General features: G+C 41.8%; 1 protein-coding gene across 2 annotated transcripts in view; it reads right to left on the bottom strand.

Moving 5' to 3' along the window:
* Nucleotides 1–334: 334 nt before the first annotated feature.
* The window catches only part of PRDM2 (PR/SET domain 2), a 65042-nt gene continuing 42477 nt past the window's right edge, over nt 335–22899 (bottom strand). For both annotated transcript variants that reach the window (XM_064396877.1, XM_064396879.1), the window contains 4 exons: nt 22396–22506; nt 17169–21534; nt 4590–4715; nt 335–3654 (listed from right to left, as the gene is read on the bottom strand). In XM_064396877.1, the coding sequence (XP_064252947.1) occupies nt 4616–4715; nt 17169–21534; nt 22396–22506 (4577 nt within the window). In that variant the 3' untranslated portion in view covers nt 335–3654; nt 4590–4615. The remainder of the gene's footprint in view (nt 3655–4589; nt 4716–17168; nt 21535–22395; nt 22507–22899) is intronic.

The raw sequence follows: 22899 nt of genomic DNA, 5'->3' as shown, positions 1-22899 counted from the left end.
TGCCCAAACATTTCCCTCCCAGCTGAGCAGAGCAGCCCTGAAGCTCCTCAGTGCTGACACAATGCAGGAGGTTTGGGCTGGGATGGAGAGGCCACACTGCAAAGGGCTCATGGGCTGCTTCCCCAGCCATGCAGAGCAGGGTGGAGCTGCCAGGACAATGAATCCCTGTCTGTGTGCACTGAACCTGGCAGACCGAGGTGACCCTCACAGCTCCTCCTCTCCCACCACCCACCAGGAAAACCCCAAACAATTCCATTTTTTCAGAGCTAGAGCACAGGCAATCTCCATTTTTAAGACCTCCTTGGCTGAAATAACAGTAATTATTTCCACTATGCAGTTTTTCACATTAATTTATTGTTGTTCTTTTTTCTTTACATGGCAGACAGACAACAGAGCTTTCAGTCCTCCAGGGCAATTCAGAGCCCAAGCACAAACCAGGTCCCACCACATCTCCACACAGTTTATTTTCAATCAACTTCTCAGTATCAGCATTGCCATGAGAGCACTGCAGAGCTGCCAGTGTTGTCCTTGCAAATTCTACATGCAAAACCTGAGTTTTTTCCCCACCCTCTCCTTGAATTTTCACAAGAGCTTGTGATATTGGTCACGGGCAAAATTTCACGTTTCATCAGCAGGCACGGGGGAGGTTAAAAATTTGCTGCAAAACTGTGAAATTCTGCCTTGGGAAAAGATGACATACTTTTCCTGAATTCACTGTGAATGAAATCTCCTCACTGGTCCAGAGAAATGACATCATTTTGAACTGATGCTTTTTTTCTGCAAGAAAAAATCATCCCCCCACCCCCCTCCCAGAAAAACTGCATTTTTATCTGAGGAAAAATGATGAAGTCTGGTGCAACCATGGGTTATTTCTTGTTGGTGACATGGATATTTTTCTGCTACAGCTTAGACTGTAATGGACCCTTCAAACAGAGCAGTACAATATAAAGCTGTGTGCTGTGGTCTCTTGGTTGAGTCACATGTTATAAAACTTTAAAAACAGAGCATTTACAATCAGGGACATAAAGACGTGCTTTTAAAATTGTAAATACATATTTACAGGCTTGTGTGATAAACCAGAATTTCTCTGGGAAAAACGTTCCTATATCACAACAATGTACACAATTCTCTCCTTGAGAATGTCAGTTTTTATAGTTGATAACACTCTAAAAAAGGCAGCAAAAATAAATTGCACAGAAGTGACCTCTAGTAACCTCACAGGGATGCCTTAAAGGCACTAAACTGGGCAGCATCCATGCCAGAGCTCCACACTTAATTTAACTGACTGGAATTTGAGAGGGTCTGAGGAGAATGGATTGTTTAAAGCAGTATTTGGGCTATATGGCAAGAAAACTCTTCCTCAGCAACAATCCTCAAGTGACCAGTGATAATTTATAAGGTAACTGTGATCTTTGACAAGGTGTCCTACAAAACTGCACTGGAAAATCAATCACAATCAATCAATCACTAATAATACTGGTGCTTTAAGTCAGAGTATATTGGGTTTATTAGCACTTTATACTCATCTTTCAAGTGATTTAGGTACTCTCCAGACACACAGGAAGAGCACTGCTGTTTGGAAGAACAGGGTTTACCATACTAAAATTGCATGATGAGAGAAAGGACAAAATGTGGAGAGAAAATAAAAAGGTAACGTGCAAAACCAAAGTGAGACAAGCTGATCAGAGAGCTGTGTGTGCACACCAGCTGCTTGGACATAGACATAAGGCCAGGAAACTTAATGTTTTGTGCTATTTGACCAAAATTTACCAAGCTGCCTAGCAGATCTGGATGCTCCCTTCCAACTAGTTTGACTAATGAGATTCTCAGTCTTCAAAGGCTGCTGTGAAAAATCCCAGCCTTTGTTTGCAATTAGTACATCTCTTTTTAGAAGATACTACTGCTAGATAAAAACTCCAAAGGGAACAAACCCTAGAGAGCCTCCACCCCAGAAATGAGACAGATCAGCCAGCAATGGCACAAGGATCTTGCTGGTCTCACAGTCTTGGACTGGAAGCATCACTTCCAGCATGGAAGGGGATGAAGATTTTTATGGCTCATCCAGTTCTCAGCCTTCCCCCAAACCACAATTGCACTTAGAAAGCCTCCAAGAGGGGTTTATCAAAAAAATCTGTAGTGAGATAATACAAGATCCTGAAAACCTTTTCTTTCCAACTCAAACAACACCCACCTAAAACATTTTTATGGTGAACCATGTTTCTCCTATAAAGCTTTTCTATTCATTTTGAATTATTTGATTTTCATCAAAACTATACAAAATTAACTGTTTTCAGCAATTCCATACATATATATTTTTATCTGTCATATATATTATATATATGAAGATATATATATATGAAGATATATATATAAAATTGATCCTTTCTTTGACTTTTTCAGGGTGGTGGGGAGGAATATCAGCTGGGCACTTGTTTCTTCCTAACTAATGTGTGCATACACAGATCTGTGCTTATCTGTGTGGAGTGCAAAGTCAAGGACAGGAATAAATTGACTGAAACAAGAATGAGAAACAAGAACCCCTTTGGCCTCCTTAAAAAGTTCCAAACCTGGATGCTATGTTAGCAGGGATCATGGAAAATCACATGTTGGCAGAAGGAACCCTTCACCCCATGGGTGAACGGGGCAGAAGTTCTGCCCAGAACTGGCAGAGGATGTAGCTGGGTGTGACTGACCCCATCTGGGGACAGGAAAGAGGTAAGAGACCTTTCTGCACTGCATTTTATCAGCTGACCTGTGTGATTCTGGAATCAGTCTTTACTGGCTGTCCTCAGGGATGGCCTCTGACAGCACCCCTGAAAACAAACACATCTAGAGACACAAACACAGGTGCTCTATTTAAGGACAAATATTGTATTTAAGGACAAGTCTGGCCTGATACTGCACAGCAACACCTGTGTTTGATACTGTCCTTAAATAAATAAATCCTGGCTCTAAACAGTACCAGAATGGCAACACAAGTTATGGCAACTTTTGAGAAATGGATGTTTGTCCCTTCATGGAACTGGGCTATCAGTGCATTTCCCAGGGATCATTTAACAAAAACCATGTGTGCTGATGCACTTCAAAAGCAACACATCTGCCCCTTAAAGCTAATGGTACAAAGTCAAGAGACTGGGGTACCCACAGACTTCACATGTGGAAACCTCAGGAAACCCACCACTCCCTTCAGGGCTTTTTGTGGCATGCCCAGTTCTTCACCCGTCAGGATGTAAATCAGAAACTAAAAGGATGTAACAGTCTTTTCAGAATTTAATTGCATAGTATGTTAAACCCTCTGTGTTCTCCCAGAAAGAGGAGACTCATCCAGACCCACCCACCCTCTGAGCATGGGTGCTTTGCTGCAGATGCCTGAACACTTCTCCGTGCTGTTCTCCACACACTGGGGGACCCTGAGACCACCCTGTGCCCAGCATCCACAGTCCATCACCCTTTGGAAAATCAGGAGCCTGCTCTGTGCTCCCTCCCTTGGAAGGAAGGGTGAGAAGACAGGAGCACATCATCACTTGCAGCAGAAGAAGCTACTGTCCCTGTTGTCTGCTGAGGAGCCCATCTCACCTCATCTGAGCAAAGCAGGAGAGGAAAATGCTTGAGGATTACTTCACCTCACCTTTTCCAGTCAGAAGTTTCTGGTACCTGAAAATACACAGAGAGTTGCATTTAATCAGAAATAGTTTAAGGAGTCACAGTTCCATGTTCCATGGAACAAGTCATTCAGTGACCACGGCACAGCAAAGAGACACCCATGATTTAATTTTGCTTGGGTTTGGACCACAACTAAATGGTCTGTGCCACAGCTAGAGGTATTAACATTCATTAGCAACCATCCCCATTATTCAGGAGATAGCAAACCTGAGAATTTTACTAACTATTCCCTCAAATGTTGTTTTTTGAATGGTTTTAAGAAAGACTAAACTTCAGGCTGCAGTGTCTTAATTTTGTTGGTAGTCATTGTCACCTTTAGCTTTACACATATTAAGTATCCTGTTCCTTAGCTGTTCCATCAGTATAAAGGAGATTATTACCTGAAAGTTAATGGTGGGGAAGTGAAGAAGCAGAAAACAGTGTCTTGTATTAACCAACAGAAAATCAGCTCAGCCTCACCAATACTTGGGGCTGGGTCATTAATTTGCCAAAGCCCATAGTGCTTCATGACACAGTTTATCATCCCACTACCCCAACTAAGGTTTTTGCGTGTTTTAACAGCACAGCAATTTGCATTGTAGTGCTGGTCTTTGAGGTTGTGGTGGGCCAGCAAAGCAGCCAGCAAAATGTACATTCACAGGTATACATTTTTTTTGATGGTTAATATTTGTCCAGTGTTACATTCATATTTTCTGTAAAATCCCTTTGTCCAGGATTTTGCTCCTGGGAAGCTGAGAAGCTTCAGAGAAAAAGAAAAAAACCAACTCTTATATTTCCCCCAAACCACAACAGCACCAGTTACAAGAGCAGGGGCACTGTGGTTTTTCTGAGGTGAGGCTCATTCCCCCCAAAATGCCTGGCTCTCCTTGTCTACAGGAACAGGTTTGGGAGCACAGGAGAAGGGAGCCCTGCTCACCCTCCCGTACCTGCTCTGGTCAGACAAGCCCAGCGTCTATTCCTTGAAGTGGGATGTGCTGGAGCTGGATTTCTTGCACTGCCTGCTGCTGGGGTTATGCGAGGAGGAGGAGGGACATCTAGAGGCCACGCGGAGCCTGCAAGTGTGCAAAGAGGCAGAAGAGCATCAGGGACCGGCACAAACAAAACCAGAGACGTGCTTTAGCAAGCCACGAGAAAGGAAAAACACATTCCACCCACTCTGCAAGAAGCAAGAGCCACTTCTGAGATGGTATTTTTGCCTTGTTCTGAACTTACCCTGTGAGTTTATTTAAGCAGGAAGCAGAAGATGTCAACTGGAAGCAGCATCCAGGCCCACTGGGGACAGACAAACCCACAGCTACAGCAGAAACTAGGAGAGTCATGTTCCATTCTCTCAGGACAGTCCATATCAGGTTTTAAAATGCATGTTTTTGGAAAAGGAATTTTACTATATCAGAACGTATACCACTCCCCAGGTCAAAGTTGGCAGAACTCCCCTGTCACAAAGGCAGTGACAGAATTGACAAGTACAGGTCACAACAGTGCCTTTATTGAACTTCAAATTTTAAATTAAGGGTCCCAAAGTGAAAGTGAAAATCAGATATTTTTACTGTAAAATTTTAATTTTACGCCTCAGTTGAGCATGATTTCAAGAAGGAAGCCTGAATACATGACTCAAAGCAAGGGAAGTCCAACTGCTTCTCCCTATTCTAGACAAACAATTCAGTTCAAATGTATACCCAAGCCAAACTTCCATACACTGAAAAATTCCCAAAAATACCCTATTTGTTTTTAAATTCAGCACCTTTTGCTGTCATGCACAAACTTGTCTGCTTTCCCTCACACCTGTGCACCCCATAGCTAATTACATACCTTCCTTCTCAAGGCAAATTCTTCAAAATTCTGACCAAACCAAACCACTTACGTTCTTCCAAGGGAACATCTTTTGAAATATTATTTTTTTACACAGCAACACGTCTAAAAAATGTTAAAAGCCAGGTTTCTCTCTGGGTTATTTTTAGTTCAATACACACCCTTTAAAGGAGATTTGTTTGTCCTTACACACAATGCAACTGCAAGTTAGACATAAAGAAGTACAAAACTTTCCATTACAACAGAAAACCAAAACCACAGAAATTTTGAAAAGCAAGCAATTCAATTATTTTCAAATTAAAATTGGTGGTTAAAATTGCCTGCCAAAAGCTTTGTTATTGTTCTATGTAAATCATCCACTCCAGCCTTTGTGAATTCAGTCCTGAAACCTTCAGCCAATGTGGAAGAACCAGAAAGTGGTAATGGGGAGGTCAACAACAGCCAGATTTTTGTTGTTCCATATAAGGACTGTTACCAAGGGAAACAGCAGAATATCCAAAATAAGTTCAGTTTGTTTGGCTTCAGATTTTTACTATAAGTAGCAGAGGGGAATTTTAGTTTATTTCTGTTTAGAATGTCTCCATGTAAGTAATGCTTTCTGTCAAAATATTAATTATGACTTAAAGTTCTTCTATAATCAATGACATCTGTGTGCTCTTGTATGCAGTGAGGCAGGGTCTAGATCATATGGGAAACCTAAAGGAAAAAAAAAAGTTAAAAGGCTCAAATCCAAAGAGACAAAATATCAGGGAAAATCTGACCTGGACTTTCAAATGCACACCCCGATCAGACATTAAGAAGAAATTCTTCCCTGTGAGGGTGGCACAGGGTGCCCAGAGAAGCTGTGCCATCCCTGAAAGTGTCCAAGGCCAGGCTGGATGGGGCTTGGAGCAGCCTGGGACAGTGGAAGGTGTCCCTGCCCATGGCAGGGGTGGAAAGAAATGGGTTTTAAGGTCCCAAACTACTCTGGAATCTCTCACCCCTAATTTCCTCAAGCTTTCAACCTAATAGATCATGTCTTGTTATTTGGAAGCTGAGGATTAGAGGAATGAGATAAAAAAGGAATTTTTTTTCCAAATAGAAAACGAAATTGAGTTCCTTATGGAGTTCTGCTGCCTTTCCACAGTGCTCCCAATGAACCATGCTCCAAAACCACAGCCCTGCCTGCCCTGCCAAAGCTGCCAGGAATCAGGGCCCTCCTTGTTCCAGCACCAGCCTGGCGTGGATGGAGAACTCTCATTCAAGAGCCTGTTTAAAGCAGAGCTGGGATGGTTTTGACAAACTTCTGGGTGTGCAAGGAGCTGGTCTCTGAGAGGGAGGGGAGCTGAGATCCCCTCTGCATTAGGAGCAGTGATTGAAATTGCTATTTTTATCACTGTCACTTTGCACCTGCTTTCACCATCTCAGAGCTGGGTAACTGGAGACAGGCAGAGAAAAGGAATTCTGAGCCAGCCTGGGCAATGCTGCTGAGGGGTGATTCCATGGGAAGGGGCAAGGGCTGTTCCCAGCCCCTCACACCCCCGTGCACAGCCCAGACCAACAGCACAGCCCAGGCTACCCCAGCTCTGCCAGAACAGTCCTAGCCAGAAAAAAAAAAAAATCATTAAAAAGAATAACATCAGAAAACATACTCTGCTTGTAAGGGAAAAAGGCCCAGAACCCAAATGTCAGGTAGCAGAAAGGATTTGTGTGCACAAAGTTTTCTCTGTCAACTAAGGACTTTAAAACCAAACTAAATAGTTTGGTAGATGCACCAGCTATTCCACAAATTAAAGCTAACCCAGAAGTTACACGAGGCTGCTTTTTACAGGACCTAAAGCTCTCTCTCACAACTGGGAGCATACCCAAACTAAAAGAGATAAATCACCCAGTTTGGTGAGACTCCCTACAATAAAAAATATGCTAAATCCCAGCTCTTAAAGTTTTCCATCCTCAAATCTGAAAGTGTTTTGTAGTTGAGTCAGCACCATAATCCCAGTTTTTCAGAACGGGATTAGGTGGAAAGGGATTTGCCAAGGTCACTCAGAAAATCTGCAGCCTTAAAGCAGAGGACTGAACAAAGGAAAAGATTCCCACACACCCACATTACTGTTACAGGTTAAATTGTCTCTTGAATGCTTAATTTGTTCAAACTAAGCTCCTACTTCCATATACCTTCCCAGGCTTCCCCATGAGCCTCGCCATGAGCAGCAAACACAAACTCAAGGGCCAGGAAAAATGCCAAACCCTGGCACACCCCCTTCCCTAAGACATTCCCAAAATACATTTGGTATTTTTTATTCAAATTAGCTTGTCTTCTACCACACTCCTTCAATTAACATTCTCCTGGGTTGCTAGTTTAATTCTCTAGAAATGTCTCGAAAAATAAGCCGTGGTATTTGTGGGCAGGAAGGCTGGGGTGATCCCAGGTGGCTGCCAGTCCCACCAGGGAAATTCAGTGAACAAAGTCATGGCAGCATGTGGTAAAAATTCAGGTGATTTAGGTTCACATTTTTACCTCAATTAAAGTAGGATTTTTTCCTGCAAGGATTATACTCTATAATCTAAAATAACCCCAAGGATATGTTCCAAAATTTCAGACACACACATATTCCATGTTACATTTAACAATAAGCATGCCAGGAATATATTCTTTCAAGTATTTCCTGCTCTTAAGAAAAAGAATAGCTAAGCTGACACAAATCATTGACTGCCTAGGAAAAAAAAAATAGAAATGTGGATGTTTAAGCCCAAATTCTTGGTTTTGCAGAATCAGGCTGAGTAATTTCACAGGCCAGAAGGGAAGCAAGAAGGCTCAGTGGGTGGATAAATGCCATTTCTGGGCTTTCTGCTCTCAGTGAGATTAAACCACAGTCCTGCTACCCTGCCTGAAATGTGCTGCCTGGCAGCAGTACATTGCTTAATGGGAAAGTAAATACACAAAACATGGACTTGGAGAGACATAAAATACATCACCCACTAAGGAAAAGACCTTTGTTTGTCTCTTTCAGTGAAACAAAAGTATTTATCAAGACAAAAAGGTTTATGGATAGAATTTTGTTGAAAGGGATGCCTCTCTTTTGTATGGAAAAGTCCTGACTCACTGTAAAAAAAAATAGGGAAGCAGCAGAAAGCAAAAAGGATCTTAATGTGTTGTACTGTGGATATTTGGAGAATTACGTGTGTTTATTCATGAAAGCAGGGAAAGAGCTGCAGCATGTCAGGATTTTATCTTTCCTTCACATGGCAGGAAAGGCCAGAACATGAATATTATGGTCAGGCCTCTCACGAATCTAAACTGGAAAAACCTGTTCTTGAGATCCTTTTCATTCTAGGCTTCCAAGAAGAGACCTAACAGCACTCTCCAGCCACAGTGCTTCAAAGAACGGAGTCCTTTAAAGCAGCACTGCTGCCCCACAGGAACTCCCAAATGGCTTTGTTTCACACGTGCTCTCCAGTTTCAGTTTCTTCATTGCTGGCTCAGTTCCACTCCACATGGATCACAAGGAGCTGTGGTGATGAACACCAAACCAACAGCAAGAACTGCTGGAAAAAATCCACACCATGCCTACAGCTCACCTGGGGGATTCTAAAATTAAAGTATTAAAATTTACTATTTAAGTAAAATGGTGTTTTACAACAGTGTTTAACATTTTTAAAAGCAACCAGTGACCTAAAGTAGCCACTTGGAAAGGAATCCAGCACTGAGATAGCTTCTGAGCTCCTTCAGAAAATCAGTTGCCTTGAAGGTACTTCAAGTTGAGCTCAGAGATTAGAGTCTTAGTCACTTAAGAGATCTTGGTATAAACCTATACATTTAGATGAACAGTTGCATGTCATCAATTTGTCTTCCTGCCCTTTTTAAGCAGCACACAGTATTTTGCAAGCCAAAAGGTGAACAATTTTGGATGAAACAAATTCATCTTCTATATTGTCAGGTAATGTGATTTGATAAAAAGTTTGTATCTACTAAATCACATTCCTAACAGAATGAGAAAACTTTCATCACACATAGGGAGCCCTGTAGTTTATTTTATTTAGCTTTATAGAGAAATGGTGACACCAAAAGAGTTCCAAAGGATTGCTGGAGGGCAGCAGCAAGGATGAGCCCTCAGTCCTGCACATCTCATTACATAAAAAGGAAACCACAGGAAAAAGTGTGTTTTGATTTGAAAAGATAGATGAGGGACACACTGAATTTGCCATAATGAATGGAGGATAAAACTTCAAGTTCCAGTGACAGTGGAAAACTCTTCAAAGCAGCTCAGTGATGTAAGAATTCAGTATTCCTCATCTTCCCACCTCCTTCCTTCCACACTGCAATGCTGAGCAGAGATCTCGACACCTAAAGGAAACACTACATAAATTCCCTCACTGAGGCGTGTACGTGGGGACGAGCACATCCTCTGCACTCCCAACAAAATCCCTTCCCTGAAAAAGTCCTTGCATTTACACAGGCACTGAACTTTGCTGAGCACTGCCTGAACTGCAGAAGGAACCACAGACTGAGGTTGGAAAAGACCTCCAAGGCCATGGAGTCCAAGCTGTGACCCATCCCCACCTTGTCACCAGCCCAGAGCACCGAGTGCCACATCCAGGCCTTTCCTGGACACCTCCAGGATGGGGACTCCATCCACCACGGCCCTGGGCAGCCTCTGGGACAGTCTGAGGCCAGCTCCTCTTGTCCTGCTCCTTGTTCCTGGGGAACAGAGCCCACCCCCACCTGGCTGCACCCTCCTGTCAGGGAATTGTAGAGACTGTCCCCCCTGTGTGTCCCCACTGAGACACTTTTCTCCATGCTGAACTCCCTGCCCCCATTTCCTCAGCTGGAAACAAGGCAGGCTTTGCTGAAACAGGCCCAGGTGTGAGATTGTTACTCTTCTTTTCTGACAGACACAGGGTGCAAGTCTCAGTTTTGCTGCTCACCTGCTGCGTGCCAGACCACCTTGAATGACTGAACGCTGAGCCTTGTATTTCAGAGAAATGGAACATCACCCACTGAATAACCAAAGCATTCCTCACAGCCCTCTGGCACTTTCTGGGAGTGCTGTCATCCAAAACATGACTCAGAGACCCCGTTTGGCTCATGAAACATAAAAGTCTTAAAAAATTAAACAGATATATATACACACAAACAACGTGCATGTTGCTGATTACATTGTTTCACTAACCACTCCAGCTTTGAATAAATTAGGAAAATGAAGCAGCCACCTATCTCGTATGAAAAAGCCTCCCTCCAACTTGATGCCTGCTCAAGCTTCCCTTGAGTTTTACTGCTTTTATCTGAAAAAACCAGAAAGTAGGATTTTGCTCTTTTCCCAATGAATGCTCTGAAAGTATCATCTACCAAAACTATTTGTAAAGACTTACTAAGAGAAAGCGCAGCAAAGTGAGAATGGAAAGTGATGAAGTCTGTGTGGGAAGCAGCACTCAGAGGTGACTCAGGGGCTTCTCTTCGCTGAGGAGGGTCAGAGGAAGGCAGTGGCTGCAGTGGGGCAGAGGCAGCACAGGACTCCTGCTCCTGTGCTGTGTCAGTAAACTCCTGTTAAACACTGGATGCCTTACACCCATCCCCACTCTAACAATCTGCTTGCATTTTAAACATTTAAAATATCTAACTCTTGCTTGACTAACTGATGGGCACAGAGAAGCACCAACTCCTGCTGCAGTCTGTTACCTTGGTATTTATTTCATTCAAAAAATATCATAAGACATTTTTACTTAAAAAGATCCCAAATAAAGCTTAGGAAGTAACAGCAACTCATTCGTACACATGGAAAAAAGATCCCTCTTTAATAACATTCAGTTCCCACTCCCTCATTTGATGTGTACAATGGACTATTAACTGTACACTTATTCCATGCCTTATTTAAGAGTATTTTATTTGCATCTTGCTATGAAATAGATATCTTTTCCTCACCATTCTGCTCTTGCAAAGTACTGGAAGGTACATCCTCTTTTCCACTATTTTTTACAGTTTAATTAAATAGATGTGGAAGTTCACCCTCTTCTCATCACACTTACCACAAAAGCTCAGCTCCAAACCAGCATGTTCTTGTTCAAAATCTATTGTTTAGCTCCTTTTCACCAGGAGCAGAACTACATCATGATGTGACTCATGCAGATTATTATTCAGTAAATAAAAGCCAGAATTAGTATGTAAGGTCTTCTAAGTTCTCTTTTTAAGGTCATTCACAAGCTATTTGTCTGTCTCTAGCAATTCTGCTCCTTGACTAAACCCAACTCCAGTAAAAACCTGGAGCTGAGCCAGTAATTTTGGAAATGAAGTCACACACCACAGTAAATGAAGTGACTGCTATTCCTATTTGCATTCAACATTGAACATTTAGACATCAAACTCTATGACATCTCCCCAAAGAAAACCATCAGGAACCAAACTAGAATTTGAAATAACAGCTTTGCAACACAAAATGCTGACAGACCAGAGAAGCAGAACCACCCCAGCCCGATCCCCTTGGGCAGCTCCCACCGGGGCTGAGGAGCTTGCAGAGCAGGAGGGGCCCGGCTGCATCCCCGGCCCTGGCACTGACCACAGCCCAGACAGTCGCTGCCACAAGGTGGTTCCCATGCCTTCTAGCAAAGTGGAAAATGGGAAACAAAAAAAGGTAAACACAAGCTGTCAGATCTCCCTCTCCACAACAACTCCTGCATCGCTGTTTTTATTAAACTGACACTCATTTGATCTCGCCCAGCGTGTCACTTGGTCTCTGTAAACAGGAGAAGTTAAATTGTTTTCATTGCCTGTCTGGATGCATTTCAAGACGTGTCAGCACTCTGTAGGCTGTGTTACAGCTTTATTGTTGCTTCAGATCATACAGAGGCGGCTATAAAAGCCAGAGAAATTCAATTATGCAGATGAGATGCAATAGCAATAGTAACTATGAAAGCTGCACATTTCTATTTGTGATGAGTCACCTATTTAGGACTGAAACTCTTTGATGATCATCTCTCATTTGGAGATCTCCATCACCCAGCATTGCTCTGATCAGTTGGTGAACACAGGTGAACATCTCAGCGTGGCACATCCTTGGGACCCAACAGGATTTAACATCACAGCACAGGAAGCACACATAAAATGGCAAGAGGATTTCTGCCACGATATTAAAGAATGAGGCTGATTTACTCACCATCAGGTCACTGCTAGACATGGCTAATAAATCCTTACAAGGTGACTGAAATACCCAGACTGCAGCAAGAGCAATACCAAGTGGTATTTCCTTTGTCAGTAAAAGATTGGAAACAATGAATCAAGTTTATGTCCCATCCTCTGCAATCCCAAGACTGTAAGTCTTCATTTTTTTCATGTTTCTTTTTTCTTATAAAACCTCCAAATACAACACTGGGTATGTAAAACAGTGTTTTCCCTTGAGTAAATAAAAATAAAATCAAGACTGAAATCCTCCACTGTGGCTTCCTCGGAGCTCCTTGGTGTAACTGCTGTTGTAAGTACACTAAGGGTTCACCTCTTCCATTGTGGTGCAAATCCCAAACTGCAGTGAGTGCAAAACCACACCATGAACAATGCTGGAACCCCTGCATCATTCCATCACATCTTCCCCCAGCAGTTAAAATTCAGGGAAAACGTTGTTACATACATTCAAGGAATGACATCCCACATGAAAAAATGAACTGGGAGTTCTTACCAAAAAGTCTTACCCAGACAGAAGCACTCATTTGAACAACTACATAAAATAGTGAATTACTGGTGGATTAGCAGGGACCATGTGAGGGAACTGACTGCTGTAATGCTGTTCAGCCTTAGCAATGATACATGATTCCACCCCACTGCCACACTAATATGGACACAGATGCTTCCAGCTCCACTGCAAGAGGTAGAACACACATCTTGGTGGTGGAGTACAACATTCCAAAATTCTCTAGAGCCAAAAAAACCTTTGCATGTATTTTTCTTATTGGACTATTTAAGAAGTTTAAAACATATAAAAACTGAAAACTGTTATATCAGAAAAGCAGAAAACTATAGTATCAATAGTTGAAATAGTGTATATAATTTTCATTTAAATAGTTTTAAATTTATTAGCTGTGTCCACATTCAAAACCTAAAATCCTCAAGCTAAGTCAGAAGTGGCCAATTGGAATAAATCCATGTCACTGAACCAGGGGGACACAACTGAAGGATACCAGCACGTTTAACTCCTCCTGGATGAACACTGGTTTATCTTTCTTGGCACATCTGCTTTCCAAACAAAAGGCAAGTTTCCCCCACGTTTTTAAAAAGTTCACTTTATTGGTTTTAGAAAATGTGTCATGGCAGTTCCATCAGGTTGGTCACTGAGTGCTTGCAACACCACGGACTGGAACTTACAGCACGTGGAGGAGGAAAATCCCTCTTCACTTCTTACCTGCATTTCCAGCCCTCCAGCAAGGCTACAGCATTCAAAAGCAAGGACAACCCCACTGTTATGTCAAATTGCAATTTTTAATGTTTTCATTAGAATAATCTTTATATCACTCTCCAATAGAAGAAACAATATACCTAACAGCAAACTTTAATACAGGAACATGCTCCAAGATTAACAACCCAAAATGAAAACAAAATGAAATTAATGTAAAATGTAAAGCACATATAGTACAATTGAAGTGTCCAAAACAATTTAAATAATTTTAAATATTTTATTTTCTTAAACTTGCTACAAATGCTTTATACAATATTTCAACATAAAGTCCCCATAACAGAAATGTAACAAAATGGGAATGATAGTGAAAGTGAAAGTTAAAGTGGCACAAATTCACCAAACAAGTATTAAACTACAAATTTTAAAGAGGTAGATTACTTTTGAAGAACAAAAAATAAAAGGGGTGTCTGTATAAAGAAACTAGTCACTTTCCATCCATCCTGTCATTAATTGTGAAAGTTCTATGAACACGTGACAAACAGTATTTCCATAAAAAGCTGTTATAACAATAGACCAATTCATTGTCTTAAATTAGAGGTGTACAACCTTTTAGAATAATTATATATCTCATTTTCAAAATATGCAGGTCTGTAGCCCTGCTCTAGCCTTCCCATCCATAAAAAGATACACTGCATCCATTATATATCTGGTGTTTAGAAATTCATCACTGCTATATAAAGTTTTATTTGCATGTGTAAATAAGAACTTGGAAAATCCATAAAACATCCAAATCAGGGGTTTTTGTCACTGTATACTGGACATCTAAAAGACTCAGAAAGTGGGGAGAAGGTGGGAAGGTAATTCTGCCGTGCTAGGTTGGCCTCTACCAACTCATTTAGACAAAAGGATTTAAGAGACCTAATACATGACCAAAATACTCGGAGTGCAGCAATTGTTGGCCCTGAATCTACACTGATTCCTGGACAGGCTGAAGGAACCTGCCTTGCCAAGCACAGAAACTGAGCTGCCCAACACCATCCACAGAGGTGCAGGCAAAATCAAGAGCAAAGATTTGGTTCAGTTAATCCCACTACTTCTTCTGATGATTTCCTGTGGGGTTTCATTTGTGTTTAACAGTACCCTTTGCTTTAATCTGAATCATCCCGCGTGTGTCAAGCACAGAGTAAGAAAATCTAGGCCTGAAACTGAGCATGAGCAAGAAGCCTGCAGGCAATTTTATGGCTGTGACTCAGCTTCTGGGAGTTTTGCAAGCTTGGATTTCACATCCCTTGGTGTAGTGCTTATCCTAAGATGAGCATGCAACAGCTCTATCATGGCATTAAAGGATTTTTTTTGTTTTTACAGGAGATTGCTAGAAAATAAAATAAAAAAAACCCCCCAAAACAAAAAATGAAGATAAATGACAAAAAATTGTGAACAAGTATGTTTACACAGAAAAACTGAAAGGTGAAAAACAAACTGGCAGACAAATATACATGAAGCAAGTCTTGAAAAAATATTAAGATTTCCTGGAAAAAAGAAAAATCAAAACCCAACAGTGTCTGCATAGAGTAGAATCAAAGTTAAACTCTGCTGGTATTACTGTATGAAGGCAGAAAAATTCTTCATACTGTGTAACTGATATAAAAAGAATTTGAGCAGACAATCTAGATTTATGAAAGTTACTTCAGAGACAAAAAGAATTCCCTGGTGTAACCACTCGTTAAAGGACAGACTCCAAGCAGCCAAAGCAAACCAAGGTATTTGAGCCAGCCAAGGAAACCTTGCCCCAGGTCAATTGTTATTTCCCCAAACACTACTAAACAATTCCCATATGTCCCCATTTCCAAGTACTTGGCTATTTTGCCTAAGGTCAAATGATTCATTTAGATGGAAAGAAGTGCTGTTTTGGCTCCTTATTCTACTGATCTGTTCTGGCATCATTTAAATACAGTTTCACACATAAGTAAGAGAGCAGCTGATGAGAATTAACATGAAGATGTTTATGTCCCAAGGGAACAGGCCTGGTAGACATTTCTTGTTCCTAAAAGGCATTTTTACACCATTAGTCTCCGAATTCCAATAACATTTTTCTCCTTCAACATATCCTAATTTGGGTATGGATTATTTTAGGTCAAACTCTCCTCTGGCACTTGGGAATAATTCTGCTATATTGATCACCTTTCATACAAAGTATTTCCTCACTATTTGCACCTCGGAGATCTTCACTGTAAGACACAAAGCTGTGAACAGTTTGGATTTTGACAATGAACAGATCCTGCTCTACTTGTTCTGACAGAGGCTGCCAGTTCCTCCCCCTCCTCCTCTAGCAATGACTTCGATTAAAAAACTCTACCCATGGCCCTAAATCTGGTGTTAATCACAGCCAGGCACTGCAATTACCAACCCCAAAAGAACTCTTAATTACCAGTGAGCTTTGTGAAAGTTCCTCAGCAAATCAGATGCCTGTTTCCAAGAAAAACAGGGCAGGAGCAAGGTAACAAAGGTTATAAACACTGTGCAAAATATACTACTGATTTGAGAGACTACATGAAGACGTAAATCGGGACTCAGGCACGTAGATTAAGATTTTTATTTATTTATTGAAGGATTACCCTTTCTTGTGATTAAAATGCTTCTTCTCAAAAAGAAATAGAACTTTAATTATAAAGTTTTATAGTGAAACATAAAAAGCATGATACTTCTAACAAATTTACATGTTCATGTAACTTTTCTTACATGTCTATTTCCCTTATATTAAGTATTTTATGATCTCAGTCCGTATGCACATACATTTTTGAAGTATTTGGTCATGGTTTGTTTCTTTCATATATATATATATATATGCAGAGAATGCTTTTTATTACAAACCAAAGCAAGTTATTTTAGTGAGTAAAGAATGCAGTCATGTTTTTTAACTTAGTGAACCACCATAAATAAATCTAGAATGCTTCTGGGCTACCTTAGATGTCAGATACCAAATACAAGGTCAGTGTCTCCAATAACATTGAGTTTAATGACATTACCTTTATTTGCACTCAGGTATTGACATTTTTTTTCCAGAGTTTTCAATTCAGTTTATAATTAAAGACATTCTCTATACAAACCGTGTATAATTTCATGACATGACAAAATGCATCAAGTATGTACATCATACCTCAGCATCAGTAAGCTGCTCATCCACGTTTTAGGAAATGCAACTTCTTTTTTTATTTAAGCATGAGAAACTCAAAAAAAAAAGACCACAAAAAAAATGACAAAGGAAAAAAAAAAAGACCAGCAAGCAAAACAGCAAGCAATGTGTTCCTGGGTTGTTTCAACTTCAAATTAAATGCTTACCTGAAATCTTTCAGTTCTTGCTTTGTACTGCTTTCATCTCTTTTGTTTTCTGCTGCTTCTGCATTTGCTGCCTGCTGCAGGCTCCGTGTGATTGGTCCTCCAATCCTCTCTCTAGATTTTACACTGAACCTGTCTGCCTTTTTCTTACTCGCCACAGCAGATTTACTTGGCAAAACAGCTTTATTATTCCTTTGTATTCTGACGTGCAATTTCCGCGACGCTTTGCTGGAGATTCCAGAGGAATTGTTCTTAGAAACCACCTTAGTTTTTTTCCCATCAACATGGGACATTTTAGACACTCTTACAGGACTAGAGTTCCTCAAGGATGAAGATGAATTTGGCTTTTTGGATCGCATGGAAGGTACAAATTTAACGTTTTGTTTGGACTTGAAGGAGGCAGAGGGGAGCTGGAGCTGTGCAGGCCCTGAGGTTCGTGCTCTGGTCTTGCCCAGGTGAGGCTGAGTGCTCTGCATTTTGATTTCTGCATCCGCTGTTCGCCTGCGCTGGTTGCTGCCTTTGTCGCTGTTTGCAGGTGAAGAAGCTGCACTTTTTTTGGAAGAATTCTTTTTGGAGGAGGGAGAGATGGGTTTTTTGGGGCAGCTGTATGATGCGTGTTTGTTCAAACTCCCAATGTAAGTGAACTCTCTGTTACAGTAGGGGCAGATGTGAGAGTCTGTCTCAGATGGGTTATTTTTCAGTTCTGCCTTCTGCTGGGCAGATTTCTTTTTTTGCAGGATAGCTTTCTGTACAAGCTGGTTTTTCTTTTTCAATGCACTTATTTTTAGTTTATTGGAGGACATTTTGCTTATCTCCACATTGAAATTGAGTCTTTTAGGCTGACCCATTCGTCTGAAGGCGTTCTTCCCAGGCCCAGCAATAACCACCATGCCATTCTTAGGCTGCACTGTCTGTTTGAGGGGTACTGGATTTTTTTTAGGTGTGTATCTCTTTTTATCACTAGCAGATGCACAGGCCAGTATGTGTTTGTGTAACTCAGGCATGTTATCAACACTTTTGCCACATTTTGTGCATCGAATGGCAGTAGTAAAAGTCTGTGGGATATTATGGGTTGTGAAGTTTGTTGCAGTAACTCCAATACCCATGGGATTACGATGGTGATACTGGAACGGAGGTGGTTTAAAGCTTGGGTAGTGTTGATTGAGGCCCATACGGACATCTGGATCTTTAGATTTCACTCCAGAAGCCATTATTTTTATAGTAGTATACAGCTCTTCAGAAGAATCATTTAGATCTTCATCTTCCTCCTCTTTTGAAGGTTCCAAAGAATCCTCTGGCAGGTTCTGCATGTGCTCTGCGTTCGCCTTACTGGGGTCAGTAAAATTCTGGGGTCTCAAAGTCCCACTTTCAAACTCATGATGTGTGCACTCTTTGTCTGGATGGAGATCCCGTTGATGCTGTTGCAAATTGCACAAAAAAGCAAATTCCTTTTTACACACTGAACAAACAAAGATATTCCCTACTCCATGAAGCAGAAAGCGATGTTCTGACAAGTCTGTTTTATCCCTAAAAAGCTGTACACAGAATTCACATTTGAAGGGCCATTCTTCAGCATGAATGGATAAATGCTTGGTTAGGTCTTTAATGGAAAGAAAAGGTGATTCGCAGACATTGCACACAAAGCTCTTGTTGAACGTTTCCTGCACCACTCCTGATTCACTTGAAGTATGAGGTTCTTCTCTCGCTTTCTGCTGCTCGCTTTCAGCTTCTTCCTGTTTTATTATTGGGAGAGAACTTTCAAGGTTATCAGCAGAGGAAACGACAGAAGAAACTACAGAAAGAGGAGGTGGAGATGGAGATGATGAGGAGGAAGAGGATGAGAAAGAGGAAGAAGAGGAGGAGGAAGATGAGGAAGACAGTGTAGGGGGGCCAGGTGAAGCAGCAGAAATAAGAGGTTCAACAGAAGGGACAGGGGATGGAGAAGGAGAAACCGTGGGTGAAAGAACTGGTAGTGGGGACTGGGTAGTAGTGTTGGAGAGCGGCGAGGGACAGGAGGAAGTGTTAGTGGCACTGGCAGAGACATCTGGAATCGGCAAGGGCATGGTTGGGAGCAGCGGGGGCGGTGAGGTGGCCACCGTTAACACGGGCAGGCAGGGCGGCGGGGAGGGAGGGTTGGTGGGCGTTAACAATGGAGGCAGCTGGCACACGGCAGGGGCAGTGGGCGCCTGTGGCACAGGGGAAGCCGAGGAGCTGAGGGGCTGGGTGTCAGTGGAAGACGAGGCCGATTGGGCGGGATGGGCGTCGGGCGCGGCCGGGGGCTCCGGGGCCCTGCCGGGGCTGGCGCTGCCCGCGCCCAGCGCGCTCTCTGCGGCTGCGTCCGTCCCGTTGTACTCGTTCAGCAGAACCTTCTGCAGCATGCACGTGGTGGGTTTCTTCTTCTTAACGCCACTACACGTTGGATGTGTGGAATTTTCTTTGTATTCCCTAATTTCAGCATCGCTGCAAGGCTTCTTATGCACACTTAGATCTAGAACGGATTCCCAGGGAACCTGAGTCTTGCTTTTGACATCAGACCTTTGTTTCATGCCGCTGGATAAATCCAGTGGCTGCTGGTTGCACACATTGCCAAAAGTTGGAGCTGCTGTCCAGTCTTTTGATATTTTATATTCTTCAAAGCAATGAGGGCTCAAAGTCTCTTTGTCCTCCCTTCCAGCCAAGCTCCAAGCAGGTGAGTTGCTGTGGCTTTCTAACTTTGGCATTTTTGAACTCCGAATATTATCATTCCACACAGTTTTTCCCTCACCTGATTTGACAAAGTCCCGAAGCACTGGACTGTGCTGTGGAGAACTGGGAGGAGAGCTGGTCCTTCTTTTAAACCTGCTGGATACTGGAGGCAAAACAGACGATGATGTAACAGAAGGTCCTATTTTAGGGATTTCACTTGATGGAGTTATCTTCTTATTGTCCTGTGTCTGAAGAAGCTGCTTTAATTTTGATGACAAATAAACCCCTTTTTCTTTATGAAAAGGTATGCTTTCTGTTGAAATGCTAAGAGGAAGATTTAAAGAACTAGTAGGAGTTATAGGCTCTGGGTCTATTTCAGTTTTTATTTTTGGTACAAGAGGAGGGCTGGCAGTTCTTCTCTTTTTGGATTCACTGCTCCCACTGCCAGAGGGTTCCTTAGGAGGTTCATTCACATGTGTTTGTGTAACCTTTAGATTTGTGGAAATTTCCACTGTGACCGGACTGATTATACAATTCAATCCATACAAGTCTGCAGAGTTGGACTCCATCTGAATCACGTCACAATTGCTAGTGCTGCTGTTGGACTGAATCTTACCATCAATGTAGTAATTTAAATTCTCAGAGATATTGCTGGATATATCCATAAGATAGACATCATCTCCTTCACCTTCCTCTTCTATTTCTGTGCTCGCTATGTACACATTCTGGACTGCTGGGGCTGGCTCTGTTGGGAGAGGTGGCTCTTCAGTAAAGAACCCTTTTCTTCTCACACCTTTGGGAATAAGATGACGCTCGTGAACCCTGCGCTGATGTCTCCTCATGTTGGTGTGAGTACCAAAAACCTTTTTGCAGTATTTGCATGGATGCAATTCTTTGGGCTCCTTATTTTCCTCAGCAAACGTGGAGTTTGACATTTCCTGGGAAACCTTCTCAGAATCCACGACAACAGAGTCTTGCACAAGACTGGGAACACTCAGGTCATCTTTAAGACCATCATCCACAATCACCTGGTTATCAGCAACATTATCCAAGTGTTGTGATGATGTCAGTGTCAGGAATGGTTTCCTTTTCGGCCCAGCCTCGTGGCGTCGCTCGTGCCTGCGCCTGTTGATTTGAGTGCCAAAGGCTTTCCCGCAGTAGCGGCACTTGAACGCGTGGCTCAGGGTGGATATGTGGATGTGCATGTGGCGCTCGAGTCCTTGCTTTGTTGTAAACTTCCTCTCACAATGCTGGCAAGGAAACATGAATGTTTCCTGAACATCACCATTGGATTCCCCCTCTGCTTTTGGAATTTTCACCACGAGTTTTTTCTTTGGAGAGCTTTCTGGAGATTCCTCTGACGTACTCTTTTGTTCTTCCATGGAGTCCAACTTCTCTTCACATATCAAAGGCATTTCAGCATTTTCTTTAGGCATATTGGCATCTTCTAACTCCTCTTCATCTTCCTCTTCTTCATCCTCCTCTTCATCATCATCTAAATCATCTGATGCACAGTTTATTGCTTCTCCTTGTTTGTCTTCAGTTACCACTTGTGTTTCGTTGGTTGGACTGGGGACCATCAGCTTTGGAAGTACATCTTGATTTACCATTTCCTGAATCACAGCTGTTTGTTCCACAGAAAGCACAGCAGAAACAGAAGGTGTTTCATCTTCCTCTTTATGACCTGGAACACCAGAGTGCAATGAAGAAAAGCATGAGATATTTTTACCAAACACTTCAGGATATGCTACACCTTTTTCCTTCTAGCACAACGTATCCAGTGTTCCTGACCCCAGACAATATCACCACTTTTCATTTATTTACTTGTGTGGATGGGTGTTTTCCTGCATTCAAGTCTATCTGTTCTCAGGTATATCCACTGCTGAAGAAAAGAAGGCCAAGGTTGGATGGGGCTCTGAGCAACCTTGTCTAGTGAAAGGTGTCCCTGCCCACGGCAGGGAGTTGGAAGAAGATAAGCTTTAAGGTCCCTTCCAACCCAAAATATTCTGTGATTCTGTGATGATTCCAGGAAAACACCTTTGCTGCCAATCCCCACAATGTTGTCTAAGTGGGTACATTATAGAGCAAAAAATCCTTCTCCATTCCTCAGCTGGGCCATAAGACACCTGAACAGTTGTGCAAGCAGAAGGGACAACAGAGGGAAGGGATGGAAGAGTTATGGGTCAAAAGAATTAATACTGTATTTTTCCCCCTTGGTACTGACTTTGTTAATTAGCAATAAATAATGACCATGAAACTAAGCTCCAAAGGCACTAGTATAAGGATTTTGCTCTGCTATTATCTTGTAAGGAGTTTGGGTTTATGTCTCAATTTTGCAGCATGAGTTTTTCCTGTGGTCAGAGTTGTAGATTTAATGACACGTTTCTAATAGCCAAGTTCCTAACTAGTAAAACAATTGGGGTAAATGATACAAATATGTTCACTTTGCTACAGTAAGATAACCTGCTAATGTACTAAACATGACAAGCATCCTTTGATTCAAAAAGACAAATAGAAGGAAAAAATAAGACACTTGAGAACTCACCTTCTTTAGAATCCCTCATATCTGCAGAAGTAGAATCCAAATCAGTCTTTTTCTGTTTAGTGTCTGCTGCCTTCTTTCCCTTGTTTTTACCTTCCTGAGTCTTCTTCTTTCCTAGTGGGAAACAAACATTTATTATTCGTGCTTAACAATTTTTATTTGTCATATAGGAGTGGCAGATTTAAACCCTCAGCTTTGGAGCGTAACAAAGTCCTGTAGAGACCCTGCTTTCCTGTGGAATACAAATGATTGATTAGGAGAACAGACAGCATTCAGGTACAAAACTTCAGACATGTAATACTTTCCTCACTTTGAAGCAAGAACAAACTACCTGTCCAGGGTTAAGCAGCTCACATCATGCAGTTACCAATACCTTAATATGGCCACTAAATTCCTGTACCTCACAGAATTACATGGAAAATAGAAAAATCTCTTCATATACTATTAATCCTCATGTTAATTGGAAGACCTTACAAAACAGAAACCCAGAGAGGTTTATTCTAGTTG

Source organism: Passer domesticus, chromosome 22 (genome assembly GCF_036417665.1).
Source record: "Passer domesticus isolate bPasDom1 chromosome 22, bPasDom1.hap1, whole genome shotgun sequence".
Taxonomy (NCBI): Eukaryota; Metazoa; Chordata; class Aves; order Passeriformes; family Passeridae; genus Passer; species Passer domesticus.
The sequence above is the reverse complement of the archived record's forward strand: the minus strand, read 5'-3'. Positions and strand labels throughout refer to the sequence as shown.